At 55.4% G+C, this 16,760-nt stretch overlaps 1 protein-coding gene across 1 annotated transcript; it reads left to right on the top strand.

Moving 5' to 3' along the window:
- The first annotated feature begins 151 nt into the window (after positions 1–151).
- Positions 152–15,026, top strand: PRR29 (proline rich 29). Its single transcript, XM_065422497.1, has 6 exons — positions 152–217; positions 2,549–2,639; positions 5,256–5,371; positions 12,206–12,405; positions 14,328–14,398; positions 14,995–15,026. Exons 1-6 carry the CDS (start codon positions 152–154, stop codon positions 15,024–15,026), a joined length of 576 nt encoding a protein of 191 aa, XP_065278569.1.
- Positions 15,027–16,760: the final 1,734 nt, after the last annotated feature.

Raw genomic sequence — 16,760 nt, 5'->3', positions numbered from 1 at the left:
GCCTTCTCTGCCTCCGGAGCAGGTTTGTTTACACACGGCATCTATAGCAACAAACTGTGTTGGCTGCCTACTGCTTTCCTGCTCCCTGGAGGGTTGCTCCCATCCAGTCCTCACTGGCAAGCTCCTTCCAGACGGGGGCTGCGCCTTCACCATGAATTTGGGGGCAGCTGAGGCCTGGGAGGAGACTCCCCCACGGGTGCAGATCATCCAACAGCCGGTAGGTAAATCCCGGAGACCGAGCCGCAGATTAAGGTCTTGCTGAGTTGCCCATGCATGGCTGGCTGGCACTGCCTGGCCCCAGGGACTGGGCAGCTATGGGGGAGCCAGGTCCCGATTCCACAGGCTGGGCTTCCCTTTACCACGGTGAGAGACGTTCAGGGCACTGAGTTTCTAGCTGTTCTTCCACTCCTCTGCCAGGACTGCTTGTGACAGCGTCTGCCCTCAGGAGACCTGGGCTCTCTGACGGGGCCAGGGCTGGGGAGGAGAATAGAGTGAGACAAGGGGGGCCGGGTGTGGGGTAATCAGGGGAGGGACTGGGATGAGGTGGGGGGGGGTTGGTGAGTTGGGGTGGGAGTGAGCGGGCCAGGAGTGGGGGGCACTGGAGCGAGGTGAGGGTGGAAGTAGGTTACCACCTTTGAAATGCAAAAACACCAGCACCCACCCCCACAAGGCAAACCCGCCACAACCCCAACCAACCACAAGGCAACTCCGCAACCCCCTGCAACAGCCACTTTATAGTGTTTAGAGAGAGAACACCCATACAGAAGACTGACGACATCCCAGGTCCCCTCACTCTTGTGTGTTGGTGGGCAGATAGCGGCTGTGTTTTCAGTAGTTTTGATCTGTTATCGCGTAAACTGCGGCAGTGGGAGTGCTGCAGCGTCTCTGGCAGGACACAGACACTTTGAACATTAGCTAGCCCAGTGCAGTGTGACAAACGCAAATCTTTAGACACACATGAAAAAAAACCCAGCAGATTAAATTACTTTTCTGGCAACAGCAAATCCATAAAAAACCGGCCAGGCCGGTCAAATACCAGCCAGGTGGTAACCCCAGATGGGAGTTGGGGGTTGGGGTGAGGTGAGGCTGGGAGTCGGGTGGAATTGGGGTGAGGGAGGATGAGGGGCAGGTGGGATTGGGGTGAGGGGGGAGTTGGGGTGAGGTGGGATGAGGGGGGTTGGGATTGGGGTGAGGGGGGAGTTGGGGTGCGGGAGAACGAAGGGGGGTTGGGATTGAGGTGAGCGGGGTTGGGATGAGGTGGGAGTGGGGGGTTGGGGTGAGGTGAGGTGAGGCTGGGAGTTGGGTGGGATTGGGGTGAGGTGGGATGAGTGGGGGTTAGGACTGGGGTGAGGGGTTGGGGTGAGGTGGGAGTAGGGGGTTGAGGTGAGGTGAGGCTGGGAGTCGGGTGGGATTGGGGTGAGGGAGGATGAGGGGCAGGTGGGATTGGGGTGGGGGGGAGTTGGGGTGAGGTGGGATGGGGGGTTGGGATTGGGGTGAGGGGGGAGTTGGGGTGAGGGAGAACGAGGGGGGTTGGGATTGGGGTTAGGGGGGTTGGAATGAGGTGGGAGTGGGGTATTGGGGTGAAGTGAGGTTGGGAGTCGGGTGGGATTGGGGTGAGGGAGGACGAGGGGAGGGTGGGATTGGGGTGGGGGGGAGTTGGGGTGAGGTGGGATGGGGGGTTGGGATTGGGGTGAGGGGGGAGTTGGGGTGAGGGAGAACGAGGGGGGTTGGGATTGGGGTTAGGGGGGTTGGAATGAGGTGGGAGTGGGGTGTTGGGGTGAAGTGAGGTTGGGAGTCGGGTGGGATTGGGGTGAGGGGGGAGTTGGGGTGAGGTGGGATGAGGGGAGGTTGGGATTGGGGTGAGGGGGGAGTTGGGGTGAGGGAGAACGAGGGGGAGTTGGGATTGGGGTGAGGGGGGTTGGGATGAGGTGGGAGTGGGGGGTTGGGATGAGGTGAGGCTGGGATTGGGATGAGGTGGGATGAGGGGCGGTTGGGGGGGAGGTTTGGGCTGGGACTAGGCTCCTTGTGAGACTCCCCCGTGACTGCTCCTGGCTTTGCAGGGTGCGAGGCCCTGTCCGGAGCCCTTGCCTGCGAGGGCAGAGGGTCATCGAGGGCTGCCCCGTGCTGAGACCTCGCAGACATGCATGTGCTGGCTGGCAGTAGGGTGACCAGACGTCCCGATAAAATCGGGACCGTCCCGATTTTTAGCTGTTTGTCCCAATATTTTGCTCCACCGGCAGCACTCGGCTTTTTTTTTTTGCCCCCCCCCCCCCCCCCCCGCCCCGGGTTGTCCCAATATTTTCTTCGTCTTATCTGGTCACCCTAGCTGGCAGGCTGCAGCAGGCCGGCTCCGCGCTCAGTGTGGGGCTCGCCCTCCAGAGGGGTGGGGTGCGGCCCCCCCAACCCCAGCCCTGCCTCCCCCCAATCGCCCCCCCAATCCCAGCCCTGCCTCCCCCAATGGCCCCCTCACTCCCAGCCCTTCCTCCCCCAATCGTTCCCCCCACCCCGCAGCCCTCTCACATTAGTTGCTCTCTGCATTATTTTCTAGATTCCCCAACAGCCGCTGACAATATTTCAGCAGATCCCTGGGATCCTGTCTCCTTTCACTCAGCCCGTAAGGCCAGGATACGTCCGAGAAGGTAGGAGACTAAAACACAAAACCTTCCCTGCAAGTTCAGCAACGCTAACAAATATTCAGGCTGAAATTTTCATGCTAAAAACCCACCAGAACAATGGTTTAAACGGACATCTTTATCCATCCGAAAGAAACCAAACAGCGCACGCCATCCCCTTCAAAGCAGGTACTCGTGACCCAGAGCCCGCTTGGTGCCAACTTGTAGTGGGCATAGAGGCTGCCTAGAGGTTTACAGGGATCCCTTGGGTCTAATGCCTACACAACAGTACGGCAAAGCATGGCACTGACGTCTCTACCAACAGCCAGTAAAGCGCTGGTCGTCCTAGTCACTGGGAGATGTATGTACGGGTGATATTTAAGGAGTTATGTAGCCATACTGAAAACTATGCTCTGAAGGTGTGTAAGTTCAGACAGGTCATCTGAAGGTGATAAACAGATTCGGTTCAGGCAGGGGGTAGGAGAGGCTTCTCTCTCCCTGGCTGACCTTTGGGTGTCTTACAACATAAGTCGATCTGCATCTGGCGCCATGAGCTAATCAAGATTGTCTAGTCGAGGAGAGATCATGAAATCTGCAGGAAGGAACAAACAGCAGGGGGTTGTCCTGTTTATGACTGAGATCAAAGAATTCAACCTACACCCTGAGCGGTGTAGGTAAGCCAACCTAACCCCCCAGTGTAGGCAGTTCTACACAGAACAAGGAGTAATGGTCTCAAGTTGCAGTGGGGGAGGTTTAGGTTGGATATTAGGAAACACTATTTCACTAGGAGGGTGGTGAAGCACTGGAATGGGTTACCTAAGGAGGTGGTAGAATCTCCATCCTTAGAGGTTTTTAAGGCCCGGCTTGACAAAGCCCTGGCTGGGATGATTTAGTTGGGGTTGGATCTGCTTTGAGTAGGGGGTTGGACTAGATACCTCCTGAGGTCCCTTCCAACCCTGATATTCTATGATACTATGATAGCTTGATGGAAGAATTCTTCCCTTGACCTAGGCCTTGTCTACACTACACAGTTTTGTCGACAAAAGCCGTTTCATCGACAAATCAGTGGAGGTGTACACACTGCAATGCTCCTTCTGACAAAACTCTCCTGCTTTGCCGACAAAATAAAACCACCTTGACGAGAAGCGTAGAGCTTTTTGCAGCACAAAGTGTTAGTGTGTAGACACCGCGCTTGGCTATGTCACTGTACATGGCCTCCAGGAGGTGTCCCACAATGCCCATCCTGACCGCTCTGGTCAGCAGTTCAAACTCCGCTGCCCTGCACCCAGGTAGCAGGCATTCACCCCTCCCCCTTTAAAGGCCTGGGAATTTTTGAAATTCCACTTCCTATTTGCTCGGTGTGGACAGCTCACCTCGCATCTTCCCAGCGAGTAGGTGGCGAGTAGCACAGTGGGATAGCTACCCACAGTGCACTGCTCTCGCTGTCGATGCTAGAGCACCAACTGTGGACATGCTCATCCGACGGAAGGAGCATCGTGGGAATATGCACAAGCGGTGTCATTATACTGTTTTTCGATTGTTGGCGTAACTTGCATTGATGAAACTGTGTAGTGTAGACAAGGCCCTAGCGACCATCTCTTGGAGAGGCGGCTTCCCTACACCAACAGGAGGACCCCTCCCATTGCTGCAGGTCGTGACTACACCGGAGCACTAGAGGCGCAGCGGTGCCACTGTAGCATTTCAAGTGTAGACAAGCCCTTAGTTTGGCATCTCTGGAGAATGAAGAGAGAGACACCTGGTACCTACCTAGCAGACAAGCAGCCAGCATGCTTGTCTTCAGAATGGAGGGCCAGGGCCAGCCTGTCTGTTAAACTCTGGGAGGAAGAGTCTGGTTGAGCTAACCTGTATGAGACAAAGGAATGGCTTGTTAGGTATGTCTAAGCTCTAGAAGGCGCAGTGTGACCTTGTTTTAAAGATGGAACCAGTTGTTTCCAACACTTCTACCCACTTGCTATTACTTGAATTGCTGTTAAATATGCTTACACTTGGTTTCCCCATGAACCAGTGCTGTGAGCTGAGCGGAGTGGTGGTCCCGTGGTGTCTCTGGGTGCTGGTCCTTTAGGACCAGTGGATCTGGGAATTGTGCGAGTGGCCAGTGAAACGGGGGCTGGACACTCCAGGGGGATGCTTGGGGCTGGGCGTGTGCCTGTTGCTAACCAGCAGAGTGGGCAGGCTGAGAGGCAAGGGCTTGTGTTGCCCGTTGCCGGTGGAGATGAGGAGCTGACCCCTGGCAGGCACAGACAAGCCTCCCTCACGCTAGGAGCAGGTGGTAGCGAGGTGCCTCCCAACCCTGGTCATCCCCGGGAAGCATCACACAGCCGGGTTAACTGTTTCCAAGCATCTTGCTTCATGCTCTTCTTAGGAGATCACAGCTGACATCAGCTCAGACTGCTGCAATTCCGGAAACCAGTGACAGGAATTCCTGACACAGCAAAACAATGGCTACGTCCCCTAAAATACGATTAACAGCCGCTTATCGATCTTCCAGGTGCTCCGTACACAACAGTCAGCAAATAGCTTGGCGTTAGTCAGTCTAACTGACTGTTGCTCTGAGCTGAATGGCTTTGCTCACTCGTTCTCACCCAGCTCTATAGTGAGGGGTTGTTCTTTCCCCCTTGGCAGATCTGATAGAGTTCATGATGATACAAAACGCCCAGATGCATCAGGTGATCATGAACAACATGACGATGGCTGCACTGACATCCTTTGGATTCAGCCCAGCTCCCGCTGCTGCCCAGGTAGGTGTGTCGAACTGGGACAAGATTGTCATGCTGTCCGGAATAGCCCACAACCGTGAGCGCCTGCCTCAGGGCAGACTGTCAGAAACCAGGGCAGACACCTCCAGCTGGTGGTGTGGTCTCTAATTAGATTTCACCAAGCCAGTAACAAATATGAACTTCTGGATCACTATCACAGTCTGACCGTGGAGTTACAGACAGTCCCCTTGGACTCTCCAATCTATCTTGCCACCCCGGCAAACTGGACTTTGGGATAAATGGTCACTTACACCAAAAATCACACCACATTCAGATTCCTTCCAGTCCCAAGAGCCCAGTCACTTACCCCAGATCAATTGGTACCCTAGATCTTACACCAAAGACAACCCCTGTAGCCAATTCTATAGTAAACTAAGTAAAGGTTTATTAGCTAAGAAGAAGGAATGAGAGTTATTGAGAGGTTAAAAGCAGACTGTGAAGAACTTCAAAAAGATCTCACAAAACTAAGTGATTGGGCAACAAAATGGCAAATGAAATTTAATGTGGATAAATGTAAAGTAATATGATGGGGGCTAATTTCGCTACAACTAATAAGGAAAGAGATCTTGGAGTCATCATGGATAGTTCTCTGAAGACGTCCACGCAGTGTGCAGCAGCAGTCAAAAAAGCAAACAGGATGTTAGGAATCATTGAAAAAGGGATAGAGAATAAGACGGAGAATATCTTATTGCCCTTATATAAATCCATGGTACGCCCACATCTTGAATGCTGCATACAGATGTGGTCTCCTCATCTCAAAAAAGATATACTGGCATTAGAAAAGGTTCAGAGAAGGGCAACTAAAATGATTAGGGGTTTGGAACAGGTCCCATATGAGGAGAGATTAAAGAGACTAGGACTTTTCAGCTTGGAAAAGAGGAGACTAAGGGGGATATGACAGAGGTATATAAAATCATGAGTGGTGTGGCGAAAGTGAATAAGGAAAAGTTATTTACTTGTTCCCATAATATAAGAACTAGGGGCCACCAAATGAAATTAAAGGGCAGTAGGTTTAAAACAAATAAAAGGAAGTTCTTCTTCACACAGCACACAGTCAAACTGTGGAACTCCTTGCCTGAGGAGGTGGTGAAGGCTAGGACTATAACAGGATTTAAAAGAGAACTAGATAAATTCATGGAGGTTCAGTCCATTAATGACTATGAGCCAGGATGGGTAAGGAATGGTGTTTCTAGCCTCTGTTTGTCAGAGGGTGGAGATGGATGGCAGGAGAGAGATCACTTGATCATTACCTGTTCGGTTCACTCCCTCTGGGGCACCTGGCATTGGCCACTGTCAGAAGACAGGATACTGGGCTGGATGGACCTTTGGTCTGACCCAGTATGGGCATTCTTATGTTCTTATGTAAAGCAGGTACAATATATGTACAGGTGAGTCAGTCTGTAATTCCAAATGGTAGCAGAGATGTAGTAGTCGGCTAGTTTCCCAAAACTCTCTCAGGGCTACCCAGAATGACTCTGGGGATTTCCATCTTCTCGTTCAGTTATTCCGCCCTGTTAGGATCCAAACAGTCCAGAGATGAAGGATTCCCCTGAATCCACACTTATAGCTTCTTCTCAAGAAAACAGGTTGCCAGGGTCACTACCCATGTGGGCTCTTCCTTTGAGGACAGAGTGTGAGGAATGCATTTAGAGTCTTTCACCTCCAATCATCACACACACAATGACCACTTGCTTTGAAATTAGCACTTTCCTGTTAAAGGTCATCATTTGCATGCCACAAGGCTTCTTTCTCCTTTGGTGGGTTATTTAGTTGCAGGAGTAACACAATGTGAATGTTTGCTACATTATAACAGGCTACAGAGTAGTAAAAACCATGCATGTAACATCCCATTACTTGTCATGAAGTTTAAACACTCTTATACAGTTAACAATCACTTTGATCTATACTAATACACAAGGGAATTGGCCTGGCTTCCAGCCACGCATTTGTAAGCATTCAGTGAGGCCTGGGGCTTTGGCAAGAGCTGGCCCCTAGTCTGTCAGCGTCACAGAAACTTGGACTAGAACTTGCCTGAGTTCGCTGCCCGAGCCACTGAGCTAGGTGCAGACGGTGAGTAAGCCCCTGTCTTAGCAGGGGAACGTAAGTAAGGTTTTAAAATTCGTTCCCTGGAATAATCTAAGCCTTGTCTACACGCAGAGGTTGTACTGCTCTAGTTATACCAGTGGAATTAAAGCTATGCAATCCCCTCCCCCATAGCATGGATCCCAGCTATAGCTATACTGCGGGCCGGGCTACGCTTAAAAAGCTGCCCGGCCCGCTACACTAGCAGCTGTAGCACGTTAGTGAAGATGCTGCTACGAGCTTCTCCCGTCGGCGCAGTGAATTGACCTCCCTGAGAGGCGGCTGCTCTGTCGACAGGAGATGTTGTCCCGCCGACACAGCACTGTCTACACCCAGGGTTTGGTCAGTGTCACTACGTCGCTCACAGGTGTGGATGTTTCACACCCTGAGCAATGCAGTGATACCAATGCACGTTTGTAGTGCAGACCTGGCCCCAGATAATCACTTGTATACAGGTAGAACTGCGTCTGCACTGGAGGGATTGTGTCACTTCAACTCTGCCAGGTTAGTTAAAGGAGAACAACTTTCTAGTGTGGACAAGGCCTGGTTCTCTGTTTTTCTGCACTCTGTGTGTTCATTTATTGAGTGCAAAGTGGGGACCAGATGCTGCCATTCTGAGACAGGAGCATTTGACACCCTCTTTGCCCTGGTATTAATGGTAGCACATGGTGCAGGGATATGGAGAATCAGGCCCTGTGGAGTCAAATTCTAAACTCACGTTACACCCCCTGCAACAGCCCTGAAGCCAGTGGAACTGTGTCACGAAGGGCTTGGCCATGGTGGGTTAGTCCGCACTAGAGGGGGGTGAAGTCTAGTCACACTAGTGTGTTACACACTAATGGGCTGCTGGTGTGCACTGAAAGTTCCCTAGTGCAATACCGTTTGAAACAGGCCATTAGCACGCACTAAGGCCAGACGGTGCGCAACACACTACTGCAGACTAGAATTGACACCCCTCTGGTGTGGGCTTCGGCCTGAACCAGCTCCATAATGCCAGTCGACGTGGGTGTAAGCGCGGCCCTTGGTGCACAGGCTGGCTGTGCACAGGGCGGCGTGTTCACTGAACAGCGAGGATGGAAGCAATTTATTGAACATAACAGCCCTGCAAAGGACTTAATTTAATAGTTGATTCAAAGCACAGTGATTAAATATTTCATTCCCACAGGGGGAACAAATGTTGTTTCCCTTTTGGCGGACGCAGCAGCAGTGGCCAGTGTTTGTTGCTGAATAACTGTCATATCCCCGATTCCTTCCACCCCTCTGTGGCTGGACGAGGCAGGATCCGGCGTGAGTGTGTGATCTCTGAGTTGAAGGCTGACTCGGGAGGCGTACGTGCCAGGGGGCCGGATGAGAGGGCTGCTGTGTTCTGAAAAGTGACTAAATGGCTCCAAGAGGGTAGTTTCGATGATTCCAGATCAAATGTGAGTGAGTAGATCAAACGGATGTTCTACTAGCTTATAGCCTCATAGACCCACAGGGCTAGAAGGGACTGCAAGATGCAGGATTCCCGCCTGCAAACTCCCCTGGGCTCCCAGAGTCAAGCTGGGTCCTTTCCTTGCTTTCCATCACCAGTTTTAACGCCAAATCAGGCCCTCCGGGGCACCTGTGCAGCCCCATTGTCTTCAGTGGCTCTTGCCCTGGTGGAAGAGGCTGGAACTTAGCTACCATTTCTGTGGATGATGCACCAGGAGGAGCAGACTCCGGCTCCCTCTCCCTTAGCCTCTGTGGGCGGATGGGAGGGAAGACCTGGGTTTTGTCCCTGTAGCAGGCAGATCTGACTTTGTGCAACAGGAGCAGCTGAGTTTGAAGGGCCCGTACTTGCGAAGAATGCCAGGATGGCTTTGGTGAACTCGTCGGCATTAAAGACACACATTGCTCTTGATTAAAACGTGAGGTAACCCCACGAATTGCTCCACCCAGGAAACTTCCAGGGGACCTTAGAAACCAGACTCAGCTGAATTTAGAAGTTACAGTATAGGAAAGCCAGGGGTCTGACTGGGCACATCCAACGGCGTTGGTAGAAAAAACCAATAAGGTTCTGCAGACATGCCTAGAACCAAAAGAACATAATGCAGCGTCTGCTCTCCAGGAAGGTATTTATAGACTGTTCCAGTCATCTGTTAACTTTCACTTGGATATCCTAGACTGAGCTTCTGTAGCTCTCAGCGTGAGGCAGGTTTGCCAGAGCCCGAATCCTTCTTGTGCCTCTTTCCCAATTTGTCAACATCCTTTTTAAAATGCGGACACCAGAACCGGGCCCGGGAGCCAGTAATGGTCTCCCCAACGTTGTCTACGGAGGTAACACCACCGCCCTGCTCCCACTCTGTATGCTCCTGTTCACACAGCCCAGGATCGCATTAGCTTTAAGCTGTGTTCTGCCCTGGCCCCAAAGTCCCATTCAGAGTCACTGCTTTCCAGTGTACCCCCCTACCCAGTAAGTGGGACCCACATTCCTTGTCCCTAGATGTTTGACCTGGCACTTGGCTGCATTAAAGCACACATCGTTCAAGTGAGCCCAGCTCTCCAGGCCATGCAGCCTGCTCTGGAGAATCGCCCTGGCCTGATGGCTGTTTACCTCCCCACCAAGGCTGGTGTCATCTGCAGATTTCACCGGCATTGCATTTTGCATGGGGGGGAGAGACTCAGTTACGCTGAGGGTTGCAGGGGGAGAAGTAGTTCCACAGGCCCCCACCACAATGCTAACTCTGAGACGGGCCTGCCTGGGCCTGGTAAGGGGAACCACAGGCTAAAATACGGCATGGCGTGACTGGAGCATGGGCAGAGCCACAAGGGGAGGCTCGCTGTAACAGGGTGGTCTTGGTAACCCTGAGCCTGACCCGGGAACCCTGCCTACCACCTTTTGTTTGGACTTCTGTCACCCCAGAAGGGGATTGACCAATGGGGTGACTCAGCCAGCCGGCTAACCTATGGGAATCCCCAGGAGAGGCAAAGCCCTGGTGAGGGAAATTGATGCAGGGAGCACCTGCAGTGCCGTGCTTGGCCAGCAGAGGGTGCTAGAAGGCAGGCCTGCCTTGTGACACTCCGGATATGCCAGTTGGCAGGATGCCCAGTTTATAAACACTGACTCGCTCAATTTAAAATCAATCAGTCAATCAAATCGCAATCTCCTCCCTTCCCCACAGCAACACAGAACTCAGCTGGGAACACGCGAGAGATTCTCTGCTCGCTCCCCCACCTGCACGGCTGGGAAGGGGCCAACGCCAGCCCCACGTCCTAGCCCCTGGGGCTGTAAGAAAAGCTGCTCTCATGGAGCTACCCCCCAGGCCCACTGCTTGGCTGAAGGCACCTGCTCCCCTGGCCCACCCTGAACACCTGAAACCAACGGCCTGGCTGCAGAGAGGAGCGCTCAAAAGTCAGGAAACGCCCAGGTCAAGGCAGCTGCCTCTTCCGCTGCCCGAGCCGTGTGGTGAGCGGAGCCCGGCCCCATCCCCGCCACACACCCCACCTCTGGCACCGCCCAATGCACAAGGTGGGCCATCGGCACGTGGCATTTCACGACGTTTAAGGGCTTCCGTCTGCAGCGTGAGTGTTCACGCACCATAGCGCTTTGCATGGGATACAGCCGCCCTTGCCAGCCAGCCGTGGTCCCCAGCCCCAATACAGGAGCCTGCTGTACGGCAGAGCTCCCTGGCTGGCTCAGGCCCTCCATCTCCAAAGGCCTGCGGAGCTCAGCCCCTCGCCCGGGGAGCCAAGGGGACTCCCAGGGCCTAGCGGGCTGAGGCGTGACCCTCATGGCCGAGCAGGGACGGACTCAGCTGTGCTGAACGCCATCGGAACGACTTACCAGGGACTGGGGTGGATTCTCCATCCCTGGCCATTTTAAAATCAAGATGGGATGTTTTTCTGAAAGCTCTGCTCTAGTTCAAGCAGGGATTAATTCATCCCTAGGGCCCACGGTGTACAGGTCAGACTGGGTGATCACTGGGGTACCTGCCGGCCTGACAGTCTCTGAAACACAAAGGGGATTTTTTCCCTCTGGCTCTCCAGCTTCCAGCCCATGCTGCCCAGTGTCACCGCACAGGGTGTCCCTAAGGCCTGGCCTGGGCTCCTGGCAGGTACTGCTGGCCCCATGACAGTCTCATGCTACAGCAGGAGATCACATGACTTATGAGGAGAGGCTGAGGGAACTGGGCTTATTTAGTCTGCAAAGAGAAGAGTGAGGGGGGATTTGATAGCAGCCTTCAACTACCTGAAGGGGGGTTCCAAAGAGGATGGAGCTCAGCTGTTTCAGTGGTGGCAGATGACAGAACAAGGAGCAACGGTCTCAAGTTGCAGTGGGGGAGGTCTAGGTTGGATATCAGGAAAAACTTTTTCACTAGGAGGGTGATGAAGCACTGGAACGGGTTACCTAGGGAGGGGGTGGAATCTCTATCCTTAGAGGTTTTTAAGGCCTGGCTTGACAAAGCCCTGGCTGGTATGATTTAGTTGGGGATTGGTCCTGCTTTGAGCAGGGGGTTGGACTAGATACCTCCTGAGGTTTCTTCCAACCCTGATATTCTATGATTCTATGATCAGGGTCACCGGGTGTAAGCTGTAAGAGTGTCCGGCAAGCCCAGCTGTGAGCTGCAGAGCCTGTGAGCATGGAGGCGTCTTCTGGGCTTAGGAATCAGTTCTCTAAACACAGTTACCGAGAGTCAGGTAAAGCTCCAGGGGTAGCAATCATGGCCAAGGGCAAGGAGACGCCCCAAGGTGCCTTTTATTCCTTCCCTGCAGGTGAACATGGTCCCTCTGCACACTGAAGATGAAGAAGCAGATGTGGTATTCCACCACCACTACGCACCATACCCCACCGCCACTCCCGGCCCCGCATGGCAGCCCCTGGCGCAGCCTCCAGCATGGGCACAGGAGCCCCCTAGCATACGCCACGTCAGCCAGGACCCGCACCCAGCCCCAGCAGGCCGGACTCAGGATGAGTGAGTAACGAGAATGCACCGTCAGTGGGGAGCCAGCCACAGGAGGCGTACGGAGCCGGAAGCTGAGCGCTGGGGAGGTGGGCCCAGGCCAGCAGAGAGAGGAGAGGCTGGTGCCATGGGCAGAGAAGGGGGCTGATGGGTTTATCAAACGAGCAGGGAAGGTGGGAAACGCCATCACATCAGAGTGGGAGATGGGCGGAGCCAGCTGCAGGGAATCCAAGAATTCCAATAAATTCTCCCATTTAATTAACTTCATCCGCTCCTACCGGGTTAGAATCCCATGGACCTCACTCACCAGCTCCTGGGCCCTGCCTCCTCCCACTCAGACCCTGGGCCAGTCCCTTCTGTGGAGGCAGGGAGGGGTGCAAGTGGGGGACAGGCTGCTGCCACTGGGGTGGGGGAGCCATTCCAAGGTACATATTAAAATCTCAGTCTGGGCACTAGCAGGGGCCTGTCTGGAGAGAAGGGAGTGTGAGGCCCCCCCGTACATTGTGGGAGATGTAGCCCGGCCCACAGAAGGGATTGGGGGAATGTGGAAACCGAACTGCAGCTCCCATGAGGCACTGCAGGGACAGACAAAGAGAAAAGTTTGGTTTGGGGACTTTCCGTTTTTTAACAAAAACGTGAATTTTCCCAGGGAGTGCCGTGAACACAGTCATTGGGGCAGAAACCCAATTTTCAGGCATCCTGTTTACACGAACAGTTTTCACCCAGCCCTCGCCACCAGGGGTGACGAAGAGCAGCCGGGGAAACTGGACAGTGGGATCTGGGGCCTCAGGGGGCAGCTAATTTTATAAGATATAACTAACCAGACCCGCACCTTCGACATTCATGTCCTTGTGGCTAGGCACTGGGCTGGGATTCAGGAGATCCAGGTTCGATCCCTGACCCTGACACAGACTCCCTGAGTAACGCTGGGATAGTCACATCATCTCTGTGCCTCGGTTCCCCAGCTGTAATGTAGGGATGGAACATTCCTCTCTCCTGCCCTTTGCCTTCTCTGTTCACACTGTGAGCTCCTTGGGGCGGGGAGTGGCTATCACTCTGTGTGTGCACGCGCGCATGCGTGTATGCGCACAACGTGTGTGTGTGTCTGAATGGCCTGTGCAGGGTGGCTGAGGGCCGGGCTGCCCATATCATCCTGTCCTGGGCACGTCTCTGAGGCTCCTGGAGCTGGCCCCAGTGTGCAGTACCTGGCACAACTCTGTGTGTGTGTGTGTCTGTGTGTGTGTGTGCAGCACCTGGAACAACAGTGTTTGTGCCTGTGTGCACGTGCGCACAGCACCCTGACACAACTGTGTGTGTGTGTCTGTGTGTGCAGCACTTGGCACAACAGTATGTGCAGCACCCTGACACAACTGTGTGTGTCTGTGTATGTGTGTGGGTGCAGCACTTGGCACAACAGTATGTGCAGCACCCTGACACAACAGTGTGTGTGTGTGTGTGTGTGTGTGTGTGTGTGTGCGCGCGCAGCACCTGGCACCAACTCTGTGTGTGTGTGTGTGTGTGTGTGTGTGTGTGCAGCACTTGGCACAATAGTTTGTTTGTGTGCACATGTGCAGCACCTGGCACAACAGGGCTCCTCGCCTAGCTGAGGCCCATGGGTGCTACTACAATAACTAGCACCCTGGGTGGGGGGAGGAGATTTAGGAGCGGGTGGGTGACAGGTGAAGCATCACTGGGAGATGGGCTACGCCATGGGTTGGGGAGGAGATTTAGGAGCGGGTGGGAGTGCCGGACTCAGCCTTCCTACTGTGTGAGCCCAAGGGTCTTCTCTGCCTGGGCTCTCTGCCTCCAGGACTCCCGAATTTGTTCCCTCCACTAGCCCCTGCAGGCCGCAGTGGTTTGGCTTGTTTCGGGGGATGGGGAGCTCCCTCCCCCCCCATCGCTGCTGACCCCCTGCCCTCGCTTTGTTTCCACAGCAAAGTGGTCCCTCCGCCCCCACCGCCCAGCGCCACGGGGACAGTGGGAGCTGACGTCCCGCCGGCCGTGGGTAAGGACGCCCTTCCCCGCCCAAGCCTGCCCATGGCACAGCTCCTGCCCGCAGGGGTGGCCATCTCTCCCCTCCAGCCGCAGACAAACCCCTTCCCCTTGTGGCTCCCCCTGCCTGACGGGGGTTGTGAGGGGCCCAGCCCCACTCCTCCTCCCTCCAGCCTTCGCAGCACTGTCACTGTCACTGCCACCTCCCCGGCTGCTTGCACAGGCCTTAAACCTCCCACGTCCCGTGCCATGGGCCCAGCCCATGTACACAGAACTCACCTTCCCCTGTCGAAGGCCCAGGCCCCGGGTCAGGGATCCAGACAGCAACAGCCCCAAGGCCTAGGCGCGGGGTCGGTAAATGCAGATTAGCTCCAGCCTGCCGCACAGCGTTGTAGGGCAGGAGCCTTCCTGCTGCTATCCCTGCCTGCTCCCCTTGGGCCCTGCTCCCACGGCCCACACGGCCAGGCCGAATCCCTCCCAGCCCTCGCTGGGCGGCTCCGGGCCTGGCATTGGGGTCCCTCTGCCCTTGCATCCCTCTGACATCCGGCAGGGCAGGGCCATGGGCCGCCGCCTCGCTGCACTGCCACCACCACCCCTTTCTCGCCGCAGAGTATTACGACTACACCCAGGGCAAGCTGTGAGCCTGGCTCTGTGCCTCCTGGGAGCTCTCCTCTTCGTCTGCACCCCCATCCCTGCCTGGCTCCGGGGATCCTGCTGCAGGAGGGGTTCCCCTGGCCCAGCGAAGCTGGTGCGTTGGGCCCTGACCGACCGCTCTGTCCTTCGTCCCCGCTCGTTAACTGGACTAGCTCCCGCAGTGACAGGCAGCCGCCTGATGCGTCCTCTCCTGTCCCTCACCTCGCTCCACCCCATGGAGCCGGAAGGGCAACTTGCCTGGACTCGCCTCTCAGCTACTAAGAAGGTGCTTCATTATCTAGTTGTTTCCACAGCGTGGTTGTCCCCTGACGTGGCAGCTTCTCCTGCCCCAGGGAGGAAGAGGTTGTGCTATTAGGTGCAGCTACTGGCGGGGGGAGGGATGTGTCCTTCCCGCCACGCACCCCCCCCCCTTTTCTGTCTGCTGGCATCCCCTTGCTGTAGCCTCAGGACTAATGCATGTCTCCAGCATCCCTTATTTAACGTGCTTGTGCCTCTGCTCCGATGACACATCAGCCGGAGCTCCCTTCTGCTGCTGCCATGGAAGGGACCTCAAGGTTCCTGGGGAAGTGGAAGACCCCAGGTGTCTCCAGCACGGGGGACAGTGCTGGTGTCCTGGGCCCGGGTCTCCCAGGACTGGCAGGGCTGGTGCCTGGTTGTCAGCCATGTCTGAGCGCCACCTCTGCCCTCACTGTCCTTAGGTGACAGCTACACTCTTGGCCCACGCACCGGGGATTGAACCGGTGCCCTCCTGAGCTAGCTGTGAGCGCCTGGAGCTGGGGGCCGTGACAGCTGTGGATGGGCCTAAGGGAGAGCTGACAGACCCGCCCACCAGTGGGTTACACGCGCCGCTGGTGTCTCCAGGGTATGAGGGAACAAGCCAGCTGCCTGCCCTCTGCATCGCATTGAGATGAGCAGGAGGGCGCAGGGCAGCGTCTGGCGAGCACAGAGGCAGGTGTCACGGACTCTCAGGATTCGTGCTGTCTCCCGGCTCCGTACAGTCCATGGGGGGACCCCCTTCGGTGTGACAGCCCTTCTCGGGGGTCTGCTCTCTGTCAGGGGTCAAGCCACAGCCCCTTCTGCCTCCTGGAACCACACCTCTCTGAGCCTTAGCACGCCTGTCTCTCGCAGTGGGTCCTCTCAGGGAATCCACTTGCTCTGGACCCCCGGGGCCTCCACTCCCAGAGGGAATGATGCAACCCTGTTCTCTAGACCGGAGCGACTCTCAGCCAGCGTAAAACGGGTTTATTGAGCGTCTGAACACAGCACAGGAAACTCTCAGGGCCTCAGGCCTGGCCTCCCGCAGCACAGGACATCTAGGTCTGTCCCGCCTCCAGGTGGGCTCTGGCTGCTCTCCCCTCCGAGCCCAGAGACCCCCTCCTTCCAGCTGGGCACCGTCCCCCAAGTCCCGCCTCCTTCCTTTGTCTTCTGTCCCAGGTAAGCAGGCTGCCTGGGCCTCCTCTCCTCCCAGCCTCTCCTCTCATCCGTCCTTTGTTTCCCCTCTGGCTGGAACTGGCTGGTCAGGTCACCGGGGTCCTCCCTCCGCAGCCCATTGTCCTCCCACTGGCCAGAACCAGCTGTGACTCCTGAGCTGGGCCTCCCAGTCACCAGGTCACCAGTCACTGGGATATCCATTCTCCTGGCCGTTCGCTGGCCCTCTGTAACAACAAACTCCCTCTCCCATCACCTCGTTAAACCAGTAACACCCAGGGAAACCCACCCCC

This window comes from Emys orbicularis, chromosome 25 (genome assembly GCF_028017835.1).
Source record: "Emys orbicularis isolate rEmyOrb1 chromosome 25, rEmyOrb1.hap1, whole genome shotgun sequence".
In the NCBI taxonomy this organism is placed as follows: domain Eukaryota; kingdom Metazoa; phylum Chordata; order Testudines; family Emydidae; genus Emys; species Emys orbicularis.
Note: the sequence above shows the minus strand (reverse complement) of the source record. Positions and strands in the feature narration are given on the sequence as shown.

What these genes read in the sequence shown, in the direction of transcription:
- PRR29 (XM_065422497.1), top strand. Translation starts at nt 152, where the DNA reads ATGAATTTGGGGGCAGCTGAGGCCTGGGAGGAGACTCCCCCACGGGTG. An exon ending in GCCAGGATACGTCCGAGAAG is followed by an intron (nt 2,640 to 5,255) that starts GTAGGAGACTAA and finishes CCCCCTTGGCAG; the next exon opens with ATCTGATAGAGTTCATGATG. An exon ending in TGACGTCCCGCCGGCCGTGG is followed by an intron (nt 14,399 to 14,994) that starts GTAAGGACGCCC and finishes TTCTCGCCGCAG; the next exon opens with AGTATTACGACTACACCCAG.